The following is a 17,053-nucleotide window of genomic DNA, read 5'->3' on the forward strand; positions in this document are numbered from 1 at the left end:
TAATAAAAATATATTCATATATTCAAAGGTTGTTCAAACAGATGAAACTGCAAGGAAACCGGACCATGTTCCTATTAGCAGTGAAGATGAGAGGAATGCAATTTTCCAACTAGAAAAGGCTATTTTATCTAATGAAGCCACCAAAAGTAAGGGAAAATCTTTATAAAAATGTTTTGAACTGGATGAGTTTTTATTTTCACCAAGCTCTACACCTAAGAATTTGTGGAATTTAATCACAACAATAATAATGATGATAATATTGATTGATTTCATGATCATATTAAAGTCAGTGTTCATCTTTAACTGTGACTAAATTCATCATTTTCCCCACTATTGCCCTACTCTCAAAAGATTGAAGTCTAATTCTTCAAATCACATTAACTGCTTTGTTGTTGTTTTTCTGATTGTTTTAGTTCTTTAGATGGTGAGCAGGCACTAAAACCATGAATGAATAGCTCTGTTTTTAAGGAATTAAAAATTCAGTTTAATGGGGTCCTTGTGGAAACTAATCTTTGGACAGACCCATTTAAATCACTTTAGGATAAAGAACTATAAACAGAACTGTTCTTAGGTTCTTAGTCTTTAGTAATTAGGTTCATAATTACTGACAGGGAATACAGAATGACCTATATATACTTCCTTGCTCGATGGACTTAAATATAAAAATACAGGAAAACTGAATTTTTAATTCCTTAAAAACAGCCATACACTTATCTGTTTTGACCTGCTCACTGTCTTTTAGTTTTATAAATCAGTGGTTCCCAAACTTTTGAGATTTTCAGCGTGGACCAGTAGAATTTCAGGAAAAATAACCCAGAATAACAATAATTAGAAGGATCTTGGGAACCACTGATCTACAAAGATTTCAGAAATTACTTATTTTAATTTGACCAACTGACCCTATTCTTAGTTACCAGAGGGAAAATGTTTCAGAGTAGGATTTATGGAATAAATTTTTGAACTATACCTAATGTTGGCTTTTTTATTATAAACCACTTGATAGCAGATGCGCAGTACACAACTTTCTTATTTTGCTATTTATTAAAAAGTTTTTTTTTAAATACAGAAACGTCTCTAGTTTAGTGGCATTAAAACCATCATTTTCTTTTTTTTTTTTTTATTAAAAAAATTGGCTGTCTTTAATCATGGGAAAAGCTGTTTTCATGGCCTTCAATAACATTAGTTGCCTGGATTTTTCTTATGTTTCTCAGTCATTAAAAAATATAAAAAGGAATCTTTAAAAGTTAGTAAACCCACATTGCTTTTTACCTAGTAAAATCTTTACTGCTTGCTGTGGAACTTTGTTTTTCTGGTTGGTATAATCAGGTGACCTTCAGATGGCAGTGCTTTCATTTGAAAAAGATGATGATCATAATGGACACATAGATTTCATCACAGCTGCATCAAATCTTCGTGCCAAAATGTACAGCATCGAACCAGCTGACCGTTTCAAAACAAAGCGCATAGCTGGTAAAATTATACCTGCTATAGCAACAACCACTGCTACAGTTTCTGGTTTGGTAAGTTTATTATTCCTTGAATAAAAATGCTCCTTTTTCATTGCCTCTTCCCTGACTTCCCCGTCATACCAACCCAGTCACTCAGATGTTAGAGAGGGAAGGATAAATATTGGATCACATAATTTAAAATTTCAAAATATTTTCTGAAAATGCAGTCATCTGTATTTTGAAGTTTTACATAAATATACATTTTTAAAATAAAAAATAAGCTCAAGATAGATTATGATTTTTCTTATAGGCAATAATCTTTTCACTGATCTTTATGTCTTTCATACAAAGCAGGTACTCTGTTTTACTTGAATAAAATGAACTTCCCTAATCTTTATTCATAATGATTCAGAATCTTTAAGTGCGGCCCTAGTTATTATACCATATTACATCATTACTCTATGTAATTATTTATGAAGCTATGTAGTTATTTACCCCTGTATTAAGTGATTTTAGACTGTTGTATTTTTTGAGTTCTAGCACATGCTTTCAAAGTAGGGAGACTATATGGTTGAATTAATATTTTTTTAAATAACTGTTAACATGTATAGAGTAGGTTGAAAGTTTGAAAGTATAAAATATACTAAAAGTATAGAGACCTATAATAAGAAATTTACATTACTCTAGTCCCATAGCTGCTTTTACCATCCACAGAGAAGTGCTTGAAAACTTGTGAAAATTGAATAGATCCAATTAAAATCACAGATAGTTTTAGGCTGTTTATATTATCAGATCACCTTCTTTTATCTAGGTTGCCTTGGAGATGATCAAAGTAACTGGTGGCTATCCATTTGAAGCTTACAAAAATTGTTTTCTTAACTTAGCCATTCCAATTGTAGTATTTACAGAGACATCTGAAGTAAGGAAAACTAAAATCAGGTATGTATGAAGGTCTATTTCTCTTGTATAATGAGAATGAAATAAAATATTTTACCTTTTAAAAGGGAAAAATACTAGCTTCACCTCTTTTTTTCCTCTATTGTGTATGTGTAAATTTTTGCCATCACTTCAAGATCAGCTCAAACCTCATCTTCATTAAATATTTCAGACTAAAGTAACCAAAGAACCCTTACAACACTTTATCTGCCACATTATTTGGCATTATGGTTTCATCTGTGTCTGCCAGATGAATTAGAAGGTACCCTGGTGTCAAACTGTAGGTCATGAGATTTAGAAGAATTCCACAAGCTTGAGACAAAGCAGAACAATTCCTGGACCTGTACTTTTTAGTTTTCAGATTGGTGACAACCAAAAACTTGGAAAAAACCTATCTTAGCAAGGGTGTGAGAAAGCAGGCATTCTCATACATTACTAATGAGAGTACAAAATACTATAATCCACAGTAAGGGATATATAGCACTATATTTCAGATACATTTGCACAAGTCTCAAACTATATATTTGCAAGATAATTATTCTGGCATTATTTATCGTAGCCAATGATTAGAATAACTGAAGTGTCCAGTAACAGGGGACTGGAACATCCACACAGTGAAACCCATTTTAAAAAGAGAGAGACAACACTCTCCTGCTAAAACATACTGATTTATAATAATACACTGGAAGGATCAGCAAGGTACTGATTAAAAGTGGTTATCTATATGATGTGATGAGGAAATAAGATTATGGAATATTTTAGAAGATATATTATCCTTTATTTCCCCACATTAATTTCTAGTCCGATCACAAATAATGGACTTCTGGAAGTGGGTTTTTTTGTGTGTGTGTCATCACTAAAAGGAAGAAAATTTCAATGCTTCTATTCTGAATATTTTTCTGTAACAGAAATGGAATATCATTTACAATTTGGGATCGATGGACCGTACATGGAAAAGAAGATTTCACCCTCTTGGATTTCATAAATGCAGTCAAAGTGAGATACTTTCATTCATTTAGTTCATTAGTAGCTTTATGTCTGGTTTCTGTTTTGTTTTTATTTATAATTTTATTGGAAGTTATAATTATTTAGCATGGATTTGCTTTTTTTACTGGTCATAAAACATTGTTTATGAACAATGTTAAATAAGCATTTTTATGTTTGAGTGAGGCTTTCATTGTTTCTTCTTTGGATAATTCACTTTTAGGAGAAGTATGGAATTGAGCCAACAATGGTGGTACAGGGAGTCAAAATGCTTTATGTTCCTGTAATGCCTGGTCATGCGAAAAGATTGAAGTTAACGTAAGTATTCAACGTTATATGCAGCGATTAACAAGAATTTAAATATAAGTTGATGCACACTAAAAAATTAAATATAGAGGTTACTATAATTCAGATAAAAGCATTAGTCTTGTCTAATGACATTAATAAAGACAGTCAATCTGCCAGGTGAAGGCCAACAGGCTACCTCTCAAGAGATTCAGCTCTTCAGTTAATAGGTTTACAAATCTGATTTGGTCAGTACACTTAAGTAAAAGTGGATCCATCTCTTATGTTGAAACACTTAATGACCAGGCTTATGAGGAATCAAAGTGCCAAATCACTACTTTTATTCATTTATTCAACAAATTATTGTTTAAGGTGCCAGCTGTGTGCCAGGTACTATTCCAGTCATTAGGGAGATAGCAGTTAGCAAACCAAAGTTCTTTCCTACTTAAGGAGTTTGCATAACAATAAGGCAAGTATGTTAGGTGGTAGTAAGTATTATGGAGAAATTAAAGAAGAATAAAGGGAAAAGGAAATATGGGGAGTTGGGGGTGTTGAGTTGCTATATTATACTGAGTAGTCTAGGCTAGTTATCCTTCTAAGTTCCTTCCTTACTTTCCCCTCACAATATTCCAGCTACACTGGCCTCCTTATTTGTCCTTGAGTACTCACTCTGATCATGCTCCAGCGTGGGACCTTTGCTTTAGTTGTTCCCTCTGCTTGTAACTCTGAGACAGTGACCTGGCCAAGTCTCACCCCTGGTCTTTGCACTTCCTAAAGAGGCCTCATTTAATACTGCAACCTGTCCCCAGCCCCAGTCTCGTATGCCTAGTCCCCTTTACTCTTCTCTACTTTTTCTTTTTTTCAGAGCACCTATTACTGTCCTATGACTGCTGTGCTGCTGTGTATTTTGCTTATATTTATTGTTTGTTTGTTTTTGTTTTTGTTTTTGAGATGGAGTCTCACTGTGTCGCCTAGGCTGGATTGCAGTGGCGCAATCTCAGCTCCCTGCAACCTCTGCCTCCTGAGTTTAAGCGATTCTCCTGCCTCAGCCTGCCAAATATAGCTGGGATGACAGGCACCCAACACCACACGTGGCTAATTTTTGTATTTTTAGCAGAGACGGATTTCACCATGTTGGCCAGGCTGGTCTTGAACTACTGACCTAAGGTGATTTCTCCCACCTCAGCCTCCCAAAGTGCTGGGATTACAGGCGTGAGCCACCGCGCCTGGCCCATGTACTGTATATTAGCTATTTACCTGCTACTAGAACATATATTTCACAAGAGTGGGAACCTTTATTTGATCTTGTCACTGTTGTATCTCAAGCACTTAGATCAATACCTGGCAAATAAAAGGTTATCAACAAATATTTGTCAGACGAGTAAATGAATCTCTGCATTATGGTTGTGTTTAACATATCTATTGGCTTTAACTATGATAATCAGTTGAGGTTAATCATTCTTAAATCATGATCTGGTCTGAATTATCTATACCTTAAAAAGTAAAACTACTATTTTATTAGCTAAGGCATTAATTTGCCTTATATTATTTTTCATTAGGATCCCTCAGTATCTTTTGGATAAAGCAAGAGTAGTGTTTAGAATTCCTTTATTTTATGCTGCAGTGGACTGTATGTGGTCATAAAGTGTATTGACTAGTGGAGTTTAAAATTTGCGGCAAGTTATTTAAAAATGCTTTTAAGACTTGGCCAATACTTGAAACCTCCAGCATGATAATATTTTTCATTTTATTACACTGGCCTTTTAGCAAGTATTTATTGAGTACCTCTTAAGTACTGAACACATTAAGTCAGTCAGTGGGATTATGATTAATAGCATGAGGTTGGCTTTAGAAAGACCTGGGTTCACATTCTTGCTCAGCTGCTTAGTTTTGTTACCTTGAGTAGCTTTTGAAACTTAGTTTCAAAAAGCTACAAATCCACAAATAGGGATGACTGTGCCCATAGTTGAGCACTGAAATAATAGTAAGGGCTAATAGTGTAATGGCATGTAAGAAGTATTCCATAAATGTTAGTCCTGTTAATATTTTGTTATCATACATGGTCATCAAGCCCTGCCCTCAAGCAGTTCACAGTCTGTTAAAGGAAATTGATTCCTAGTTATCCTTCTAAGTTCCTTCCCTACTTTGCCCTCACAATATTCCAGCTACACTGACCTACTTATTTGTCCTTGAATACTCACCCTAATGATGCTCCATTGTGGGACCTTTGCTTTAGTTGTTTGCTCTGCTTGTAACTCTTGAGACAGTGACCTGGCTAGGTCTCACCTCTGGTCATGTTAATCATTAAAGTATAATTGAATAACTGTGATAATGAAAATTTTTACAGAGTATTGTGCTAACTCAGACCTTTAGTTCAGGGTAGATTTCATTTGAGCTACCTTTGAAGAAGGATTATTCCAGGCAAAAGCCACAGTCTTTGCAGCTAAAAGAGCATACCTACAAAAGTAAAACTACTGTTATATTAGCTAAGGCATTAATTTGCCTTATATTGATTTTCATTAGGATACCTAAGTATCTTTTGGATAAATTAAGAGTAGTATTTAGAATTCCTACTAAATTCTGAATTTGGGAATTTAGAATTCACTTTTTTTTTGGAATGACTCAAGTATGAGGTGATGATCATGGATGGTGGAAAGAATTAAAAGTTTATGTACGGGACAAAATATCTTTGTGAAATGGAAAGAGCTACTGAGGATTAAATCGATTACATAGTTCAGAGCCTGGCATGAAGTAGGTACACAGTGTATGATAAATAACATTATTAGGCAGGAGAATACATCAAATTTATATTTTAAGAGAATTCTAGAAGCAGTGTAGATTGGAAGTAGAAAAGAGACTAGGGAAAGCTAGCTAGAAGCCAATACAATTATCTTAGGGGTGTGTAGATGATGACTTCATTTAAGGCAGTAGTGGCTATAGCAAAGAGTGATTTTTCAGTAAATAGGATAAAGATTGGACATAAGTGAAAAAGCTAAGAATGTCTTTTACTTTGTATTTCTAGCTTGCATTTTAAGGTTTAAATTCTAGCTTGCTTTTTTACTGTTTACAGAGAAATGCTTGAATTTATGATACCTCCAAACTTAAGAGGAAGTTTAGGAGGAGAATTAATTTTTTAAAATCGTTGCAACCTCTGTCTCCCAGGTTCAAGCAATTCTCTTGCCTCAGCCTCCCGAGTAGGTGGGATTGCAGGCATGTGCCACTGTTCCCATCTCGTTTTTGTATTTTTAGTAGAGATGGGGTTTCGCCATGTGGGCCAGCCTGGTCTCAGACTCCTGACCTGAGGTGATCTGCCTGCCTCAGCCTCCCAAAGTGCTGGGATTACAGGCGTGAGCCACCACGCTGAGCCTTTTTTTGTCTTTTAATAAATGGTTTGTATTCCCTATCATGACCAGTGTGTCCAAATTTATTCACTGTTAGGTAAATGAGTGTCTTGAGTATAAATGAGTTCAGACCTTTTAGTAAAGAAAAATGAATATATGAAAGCAGATTATTATTAGATGTTAAAGTCTAGATACAAGTCCAGGTTCTCTGGATGGCGTTAGTCAGCAAATCATTTTTTCATTTTATAGAATTTACTGAAGTATTCATTCTTGCTTATTTTTCTTAGAATGCATAAACTTGTAAAACCTTCTACTGAAAAGAAATATGTGGATCTTACTGTGTCATTTGCTCCAGACATTGATGGAGATGAAGATTTGCCTGGACCTCCAGTAAGATACTACTTCAGTCATGACACTGATTAATACAAGTTGTCTTAACGTTACTTCAGGACCACTTGATTTTGGAAAGAGTGCACTTAATTCAGAAGCTAAAGAAAATCAGCTCATAATACTATGGATTTCTCTTTCATTAAGCCTTAATTTTAAGGGAAACATCAGTAAGAAACTGCACTGAAGAATTATAAAACATTTTGGGGCATAGTATACACTTGTCTAACGGTTCACACATGGCTATGATCACAAGCAACTTTGAACTGGAATGCCATTTACAAAAGTTTTGTGTATTAATCTGTGTATTAATCTCTCTGGATAAAAAGAAGGAAAAAATATGTATGACCAGAACAGATATGGATGAAGAAATTGGAAGCAACGAATGCAACTATCCAAAAAGTTTAATTTTATTTTATGAATTTCTTTTTTGTTTAGTCTTGAAGACTGATTTTCTATGCAAATAGTGTTTGGCATCCTGCACCTCTCATGTGATTTGGCTTTGACAATTTAATAGCACTGGGAAGAAGTATGGTAGTGGTGGATGAAGGGTGGACATTTTAAATTGTGCAGTTACAGTTTACTGTCCTATTACCTCTGCTGGTTTAACCAGAGTTTGTTATATCACTATGTCCCCAAAATCAGGATTTTTGTTGATAGCATCACTGTTGTAGGAGCAATAGGTCAGATGAGACGTATTAACTTAGACTAAACGTGAACAGTATTATATGGACTCTCACAATGCTCTTAGAGAATCCGTGAATGTGAACAGACAAATGTGGCTAACCATTTGATTCTTCAGTATGCCTTCTAATGTGGCTCTTTTATTTATGTGAGACTCTAAACCTGATTGTCCTAATATATAAAACTAAAAGATTTTGTAAAGGGAGTGTCTTTAGAAATAGATGAAAAGTAGAATGTTAAAAATTGTTGCTAGGGTAGTCTTTTTTTTTTCCAGAAACCTAATTAGGGTATTAAATGCTGTTTTTTGTTTGTTTGTTTGTTTGTTTTTAAAGAGAAGCATGTTATTTCATTCCCATTCCCAGAAAGGGAGTTAATGAAGATAAAAATTTATTTTTTAAGGTCTTTATTGAGAAACTTTGTTTTCTGATATGAACTATTGCAGATGTTTTTATAAGTACTTTCATTAAAATGATGTAAACAGTAGTACCCAACACTGTAAACTCAGTGAAAATAGTAAATGATTCTTTTATTACTAAGACTGTCATGCATTCTGAAGCAATTGGCTTTTTTTTAACCATAGGAAGTCATTTCCGTCTAGCTCCTTTCCTTCTACTCTCCTGCTCAGACCATTAGTAGGTACTTTGTTAAATAAAAAACTAGATTAACATCAATATTACTCCAATTTGGTATCTTTTTACACTATGTATTATACCTACTTTCTTTTTATTTCATTTACAAATAGTTTAAATTACTTTATCCCTACTTTCTTTTTATTTCATTTACAAATAGTTTAAATTACTTTATCAACCAGCTGTATTGTTTCCCTCTTGTAAAAGTACAATCAAGTGGTGAAAATGTATGTGGAAGTGGAGAGTGCGTTTGTATGATTAAAGGATAATCTATACATAGGGAAGTGGGCAAAAGTGGATAGGATGAATTTAAAGAAAATGACTACCTTTGGAAAAAAGAAATTGAATTTTGTTCACATATCCTACCCTTTCCCATTGTGCATATCCCAAGTGTCGTATTTAAAATTAAGGTTACTTAAAACAGAATCCAGGAATATCAAGGCTCTGTGGCTTGGAATTTTAGAGGATAGGACTAATAAAAGGACTTTTGCAAAGAAGGCTTTTTTCCACGTTCACTTTGTTTTGTGTTCTTTGAAAGTAACTGATATTTTTCGGGTAGTCATTCAGCAATCCGTAAATATGATCCAGTAACTTGCTTATATTTTATTGAAGTCTCGACATCTCTTCAGAAGTAAATTTAGAACAATGCTGTCAGTTCATATTTATAGATATTAGTGTTTTAGCAGATAAAACAAAATCAACAAAAATTAAGTTCATTTTGTGATTAAACCTGCAACCAGTTTTCCATTACTTTTTTTCTATAGTTAATGGTTATTACCATAATTTCTTCTGTTTGGTTCTACTAAGCTAGAAAGCCAGGGTGAAGTTAATGATAATTCCCATTATTTTATTTCTGTACCATGAGATCACTGTTGATGACTGAAATACCAGGTGCAAAAATTAATGATTTGATTTTTGTACAGTTTCAATGAGTAATTTTTTACTTATTAAAAATAAATTAAGAAATGTAAGAATATCTTTGTAAATCACGTTCCATAAGTTGACTCCAGAGATTCTGATTTTGCTATTTATTTTGTGAGTAATGTTGCTTTGGTGTTTCCTAATTTTCAAGTTTGCAATCATGGAGATACAGCAGTTATTAGGTGTAGAAGGACATTACCTCAAATGTCCTCAAATGGCTCCAGGAAATTCTTTTAAAACAGTTGGAGAGAAATAGTCGTGACCATGTAAAACCTAGAGGATCTGGTAAATCCCATACCACTGGTTAGGGATTTGTAAAGTCCATTTCTTTTTAGAGTTCAAAACAGTTCTATTACTTGTCTGTAAGTTCCCCAAATAAATTGACCCAAAGGTAGGACATGGAAATAAATGTATATCTTTATTTTTTAATCTACTATATCACACTCTGGTGACAGTCATGGAACATTAAAAAAGCAGCTATGTTTATTTTATAATTAGTAAAATGAAGACAGAAAATTGTTCTTTTGAAATTTTTAGGGAAAAAAAAAATCTTGTGACCTAAGTCTCCGCTATAATGAATATTCATTGTGATTGCAAATATCTAATTTTATATAATCACTGTGTATGGATTTAGCGATTTTACTTTTCATAGATTCAAAAACATATAATCTGAATGCTTTCTCTGAAAAAAAAAATTAGAGAGTTGAGCTCTTGAGGATCAGAGTTAAGTATCTATCCATTGATAATATGTGTTCATTTTGCTCTGTGTCATAACTTTGTTTTTTATTGAGAAATATATATTCAAAAATACATATATATTCAAAAGTACATAAAATATAAATACGCAGTTCAAGGAATAATTTTAAAGCAACTATGTAACTAGCACTCAGCTTAATAGAATACATTGACAGCAGTTCAGAAATTACCCATGTAGTTCCTTCCCAGTCACAACCAGCTCCCTGCCACATACCCTTTGGTAATTACCACTATCCTACCTTTTATGATGATTGTCTCTTTGTTTTTATAGTGTTACCACCTATGTGTGTAAACTTAAACAATACAGTTTGCTTGTTTTTGAGTTTTATTTAAAATCATACATTCTTTTGTAGCTGCTTCTTTTGTTCAAGATGGGATTTATTCATGTTGGTTGTAGCTGTACTTTATTCTTCATTATGTCTGTGTAATTTACTTTTCTGTTAATACGCCACAATTTATTTACTGTAGACAATTGGGGTGTTTTTAGTTTCAGGCAATTACAGTTTCACAATGAACATTATTTTATGTAACTCCTAGTACAAAGAGTATATATCTAGGAGTAGAATTTTTTGGTCATAGGGTATTCATATCTTAAATTTTATTAGATGATTACAAATTTTTTTCTAAGCATTAGTATGTTGGTTGGTTTTGTGTTGCTATAAAGGAATATCCGAGACTCGGTAATTCATAAAGAAAAAAGGTTTATTTGGCTCATGGTTCAGCAGCTTGTACAAACATTACACCAGCATCCTTGCAATCATGGCAGAAGGCAAACGAGGAACTGGCATATCACATGGCGAGAGAAGCAAGAGAGAAACAGAGGAAGTCCCAGATCATTTTTAAGAATCAGATCTCACATTAACTCATGGAGCAGGAACTCGTCATCTCAACGAGGGCACCAAGCCATTTATGAGGGATCCAGATATCTACCCCCATAACCCGAACACCTCCCACCAGCCCTCACCTCCAACACTGGGGATCACATTTCAACATGATATTTGCAGGGGACAAATATCCAAACCATATTTCTCCATATCTTGGTCAGTGCTGGTGTTAACAGTTTTTGTTTTTAATTTTGCCAATCTGGTGGATGTGCGATTGTATCTCATTGAAGTTTCACTCTGCATTTCCCTAATTACCTGTGAAGTTGAGTATTTTTTCATAAGTTTATTGGCCAATTTGACTTTCTGTTTTTATAAAGTATCTTGTCAGGACTGTCACACATGTTTTTGTTGTGTTGCTAATCTTTTTCCTCATTGATTCATAAAGAATCTTTATAAATCTTGTTCTTTGTTGGCTATATAGTTGCCAATATCTTCTCCCATTTTGTGGCTTGCCTTTCCCTCCCTTATGATGTTCTTTGATAAAAACAATTTATTAATGGTTAAGTACTAGGAAGTATGAGTGTTTTAAAATTAGAGCGTGAGTTGTTTTAAGAAACCATTCCCTACCCTGAAGTCATGAAGATAGTCTTATATATTGTCTTCTAAAAGCTTTAGTTTTGCCTTTCATATTTAAATTTTTTTCATGAGGAATTAATTTGGTGTATGCTAGGAGATGCCTCACCACCATTTATTGAAAAGTCTGGGTTTTATTCCTCCTTTCTATAGTGCCACCAAAGTCATGTATTATATCCGTATGTGAATACAGATTTCATCAACATCTGTTGATGAAAAGAGTCAAACTCTGTAAATATTTTCAGAGATTATTCTGAGCCAAATATGAGTAACCATGGCCTGTGACCCAGCCCTCAGGAGGTCCTGAGAACATGTGCCCCAGGTGGTCAGAGTACATCTTGGTTTTATATATTTTAGGAAGGCATGAGACATCAATCAAATACGTTTAAGAAATACATTGGTTTGGTTCAGAAAGGCAGGACAACTCAAAGCGGGGGCTTCCAGGGTATAGGTTAATTTAAAACATTTTCTGGTTGACAGTTGGTCGAGTTTATCTGAAGACCTGGGATCAATAGAAAGGAAATATTCAGGTTAAATAAGAGATTGTGGAGAACAAGTTTTATTGTGCAGAGGAAACTCTCAGCAGACTTCAAAGAGAGCAGGTTGTAAAATGTTTCTTATTGGACCTAAAAGGATGCCTGGGTCTTAGTTGATTATCACCTGGATTTGGAAAGGAAAGAAGGGCAAAAAAAAAAAAAAAAAAAAACAGGTAAGGGGGAAAGGGGATTCTTTACAGAATGTAAATTTTTCCCACAAGGGATGGCTTTGCAGGGCTATTTCAAGATATGGCAGAGAAACATGTTTTGGGGTAAAATGTTTTGATTTTCTTTCTTGTTCTGCCAGAGTCAGATTGGAAAGTTAAGTCTCACGATATACAGGGTTAAATAAAACCCATCTGATGAGAACTTATGGTTTGTAGAGCATGACTCCCCAGACTCCTTAGGAATTGGGCCAGATAAAAAAATATCAGAGCTTAGTCCTTATGTCTCTTTCTAAATTTTTTTTCCCTTTTTTCTATCCCTGTGCTAGTATACCATCATCATCATTGTAGCTGATATATTCTTGATATCTGGCCAAACAAATCCTCCCAACTTATTGTTCTTTTAGAGTGTCTTGGTTATTCTTAGCCCCTTGTATTTTCAGTTCTCATATTTCTAATTGAAAGCATGTAAATTTGTCACTCCTGCAGTTTCTAATTGTCTTGCTGAAATTTTCGGTCTCTTATCTGCTTCAAAATGAAAAGCATAATTAGTTTCTAGTCTGTCTAATAATTCCAGAATCAAAACCCGCCTGTGGGTCTGTTTTTATTTTGTTTCTTCTAGTCTTCATTCTTACTGTCCTGTCTCCTTGTGTGCCTGGTTATCTTTAATTATGTACCAATATTGTATTTGAAAAAACTAGAAATAACTTGATACTCAGAATGATATTTTTATCTTCCACAGAGTTTTTTGCTTCTGGCAGGTACCTGGGCATTAGTAATTTAGGATTATTTTGATCCAATTTCAGAGACTGAAATTTTCCAGGTCACCTAGGTGACTGAAAGCTGAGCCACAGACTGTGGTAATGCTCTTCTGTTCATCCTTATTTCTAGGGTTCAACCATTCAGGGTTTCGAAGTGTGGTTTGGAATTACCAGGCCCTTACCTCTTCACTGACCCTGGACTCTTTTTGAATCTTTAGCCCCTTAGCTCTATCTACTCAACTTCCCAGTGGACTTTTGCAATCTGTAAATACTCCTAACACAGTGGTCCCAAATGAAGGGTTCATTTTTCTGAATTTCTGTCTTCTTTTCCCAGATATTATTGGCATGGTAATTATTCACCAACTTACCAGCTTTCTGCTGCCTCCCCACATCTTTGAAAAGTATATTTTATCCAGCTTTTCTAAATGTTTTTAAGTGAGAATATTAATCCAAATTACTTAGCCCACATTATTTCCTGTTGATTATGTGTAAAATACAGTTGGTTTATTTGTATTGTTTTTGTACCTGGAAACAATAAACTCTCTAGTGATTCTCTAAATTATTTGCACATTTTTTTAAATTTTTTTGTTTTGTTTTGTTTTTTTGAGACGGTCTCGTTGTGTCACTCAGGCTGGTGCAGTGGCGTGATCTCGGCTCACTGCAACCTCCACCTCCTGGGTTAAAGTAATTCTCCTGCCTCAGCCTCCCAAGTAGCTGGGACTACAGGCACCCACCACAACACTCAGCTAATTTTTGTAGTTTTAGTAGAGACGGGGTTTCACTACGTTGGCCAGGCTGGTTTTGAACTCCTGACCTCATGATCCGCCCACCTCGGCCTCCCAAAGTACTGGGATTATAGGCGTGAGCCACTGCACCGGGTCCATTTTATAAAATTTTCTACATAAACTTAACTCCAAACAAAAATAGTTTAATCTTTTCTAAGATCCAAATTTTGGTTTTGTTGATCCTTTCTATAGTATGTTTGTTTCCTATTCCATTGATTGCTGCCTTTATCAATATTATTTCTATTTTATTAGGGATTTTTTTACTATTCTGTTTCTAACTTGTTGAGATGGGTTACTTCTTTCATTTTTAACCTGTCCTCCTTTTCAACATATACATTTAAAAGTTATCTCTATACTATTGTAATATAGTTACATTTACTCCACTATTATATTCCACAGATTTTGATATATAATGGTCATATTTAGTTAAAATATTTTCCTAATTTTCATTAGAATTTTCTCTTTAACACTTTTTTAGGAGAGTGTTTCTTTTTTTCCAAACATGAGCTTTTCTAATTATGTTTTTTGATTTGCAGTTTAATTGAATTTTTGTCATGAAAAAAATAATCTTTCTGATTTTAATTATTTGAAATTACTTGAGACTTGCTCTATGGCCAAGAATATGATAAATTTTTAAACAATTTTTATGCATTTGAAAACAGTATATTCTGTAGTAATTAGGGAGAGTGGGAAGGGGAAAAGTCTCTTCTCCATATCTTCAGCATTCTAGTCTCTTAGTACTCGTTATTTGTGGGATCTAAAAACAAGCCATCTAATGTGTCTTTTAGGGTTGTTAATTGTGTTATTTAAATCTCCTATATCCTTACTGATTTTTAATATACCTATTATGTCAATTACTGAAAGAAGTATGTTAAAAAATCACCCACTATGATCTTGAGTTGCCTCTTTCTCGTTGTATATGTTTCGGTTTATATATTTTAAGGATAATTATTAACTGCATGTAGTTTAACATGTTACATTTTTCTGATGAATTATATCTTATGCAGTGTATCTGTAATATGTTTTGCCTTAAAGTCTGTTTTCTCTGTAGCTATACTAGCCTTCCTTTAGTCAGTATTTTCACAGAGTAACTTCTTTCATCTATTTAATGTTAATATTTCTGTATCTTTATGTTTTAAATGTGTATCTAGTAAACAAAATAGATTTAGGATTTTAGTGGAGTTTTTTTGTTTCGTTTATTTTTAGATCCAGAGTCCCTCTTATGTTGCCCAGGTCAAAGTGCAGTGGCTCAAGTGGTCCTCCTTCCTCAGCTCCCTAAGTAGCTGGGACTACAGACGTCTACCACCGCACCTGGCCTTTATTATTATTACTTTTAATCTAATAGAATAATCTTTGCCTTAAACTGGAACACTTATGCCATTTACATTTAATATACTTACCAGTATATTTAGATTTGTTTCTGCCATTTTAGTTTGTTCTGGGAGAGTTGAGGGTTTTTGTTTTTGGGTTTTTTTGGTCTAACCTATTTTGTGATTCTTTTTCTGTTTTCTTGCCTTTTAAAATTAGTATTGACTTATTATATTATTCTGTTTTTGCCAGTTATTAATTGATTGTCTCTCAACTCCAGACTCACTTATCTGTATTCTGGGACTTTCTGCCTAGAACTTTTTGCAAACTATGCTTCTCCTTTGCCATCTGGCTTGTTTTTAGGTCCCACAAAGACCTAAGAGACTAGAATGCTGAAGATATGGAGAAGAGACTTTTCCCCTTCCCATTAGCCTCCCAATATTGTCAGCATCACCTCAGCAATGGCTCTTGTTTTAGCAGCTGTGGTTTGTTTCCAGACTCCAACTTTTCTCTGGCATTCTGGAGGGTATCTCTTAAAGGCTTCTAGGTTCTATTAATCCCATCTTTTTGCCTTTATTTATGTCCCTAGTGGACCTGTTTACTAATTCCTTGTTAAATTCTTTCTTAAAATAAATGATGATGTTTATTTTCCTTGAGCAATACACATTTTTTTCTTTTTACTAGTTTGTCTTTTAATAATTACTCTATATTCCAATACATATTCAGATTAAATAAGACTAAAGTTAATCATTACCTTTACCTTTTGCAGATTATATTTTTCAAAAATGGCTACAGCAATATTTTCAATCCCACATACTCTTCTAGAAACTTATTACACTCTAGTCCCCATTAAGACTTCTGAGGTCAGGTCATAAAAGGACGTATAGCTGGCTTCCTCTTGGCTCTCTCTCTCTTTTACTTGCTCTCTCTTGGAAGGCTCACCTTTGGAACCTAGACACCATGTTGTGAGGAAGCTCAAACTAGCACACATGGAGAAAATCTCATGCTACCAGCCTACAGGCAGCATCAGGTGGTCAGACATGCGAGTAGGCAGACTTTCAAATGATTCCAGGCCCTGGAATTCACAGAGCAGAAACAAGCCATTGTTACTGTTCTGTGCTGTGCCTTGCCAAACCCCTAACCCACCGAATCCATGCACATGGATTGTTTATGCAACTAAGTTTTAGAGTCATTTATTGTGCAGATACAATAACTAGAACAACTCTTTAATTTCCAAGTTACGTACTATCATCATATATTTCATCTGTATTGTGTGTTTTAATTCTGTTGTCATGTACTTTAATGTTCTTTAATTCTAAGACTTTATATAGTCAGTGTTTGTGTTTATACATACACATATATATATCACTTTCTTTGCTTTTCATTATTTTTTGTATCTAAGGCTTACTGCTATGGGCTGAACGTTTATGTCTTCCCAAAATTTATATGTTGAAATTCTAATCTTCAAGGTGATGTAATTTGGAGATGGGGCCTTTGAGGGGTGATTAGGCCATGGGGGCAGAGCCCTTATAAAAGAGGCCTGAGATCTCTCACCCCTACCATATTAGGACACAGCAAGATGGTGCCATCCTTGAGCCAGCGTGTGGACCCTCATGAGACACTGCATGTACCAGTGCCTTGATCTTGGACTTCCCAACCCTTAAAAATAAA

General features: G+C 34.3%; 1 protein-coding gene across 6 annotated transcripts in view; it reads left to right on the forward strand.

Moving 5' to 3' along the window:
- The window catches only part of UBA6 (ubiquitin like modifier activating enzyme 6), an 84,134-nt gene extending 74,943 nt beyond the window's left edge, over positions 1–9,191 (forward strand). For all 6 annotated transcript variants that reach the window (XM_002814741.6, XM_063723412.1, XM_054553901.2 and 3 more), the window contains 6 exons: positions 29–146; positions 1,327–1,520; positions 2,260–2,387; positions 3,293–3,380; positions 3,592–3,686; positions 7,282–9,191. In XM_002814741.6, coding sequence (XP_002814787.2) covers positions 29–146; positions 1,327–1,520; positions 2,260–2,387; positions 3,293–3,380; positions 3,592–3,686; positions 7,282–7,417 — 759 coding nt within the window. In that variant the 3' untranslated portion in view covers positions 7,418–9,191. The remainder of the gene's footprint in view (positions 1–28; positions 147–1,326; positions 1,521–2,259; positions 2,388–3,292; positions 3,381–3,591; positions 3,687–7,281) is intronic.
- Positions 9,192–17,053: the final 7,862 nt, after the last annotated feature.

Source organism: Pongo abelii, chromosome 3 (genome assembly GCF_028885655.2).
Source record: "Pongo abelii isolate AG06213 chromosome 3, NHGRI_mPonAbe1-v2.0_pri, whole genome shotgun sequence".
Classification (NCBI taxonomy): Eukaryota; Metazoa; Chordata; class Mammalia; order Primates; family Hominidae; genus Pongo; species Pongo abelii.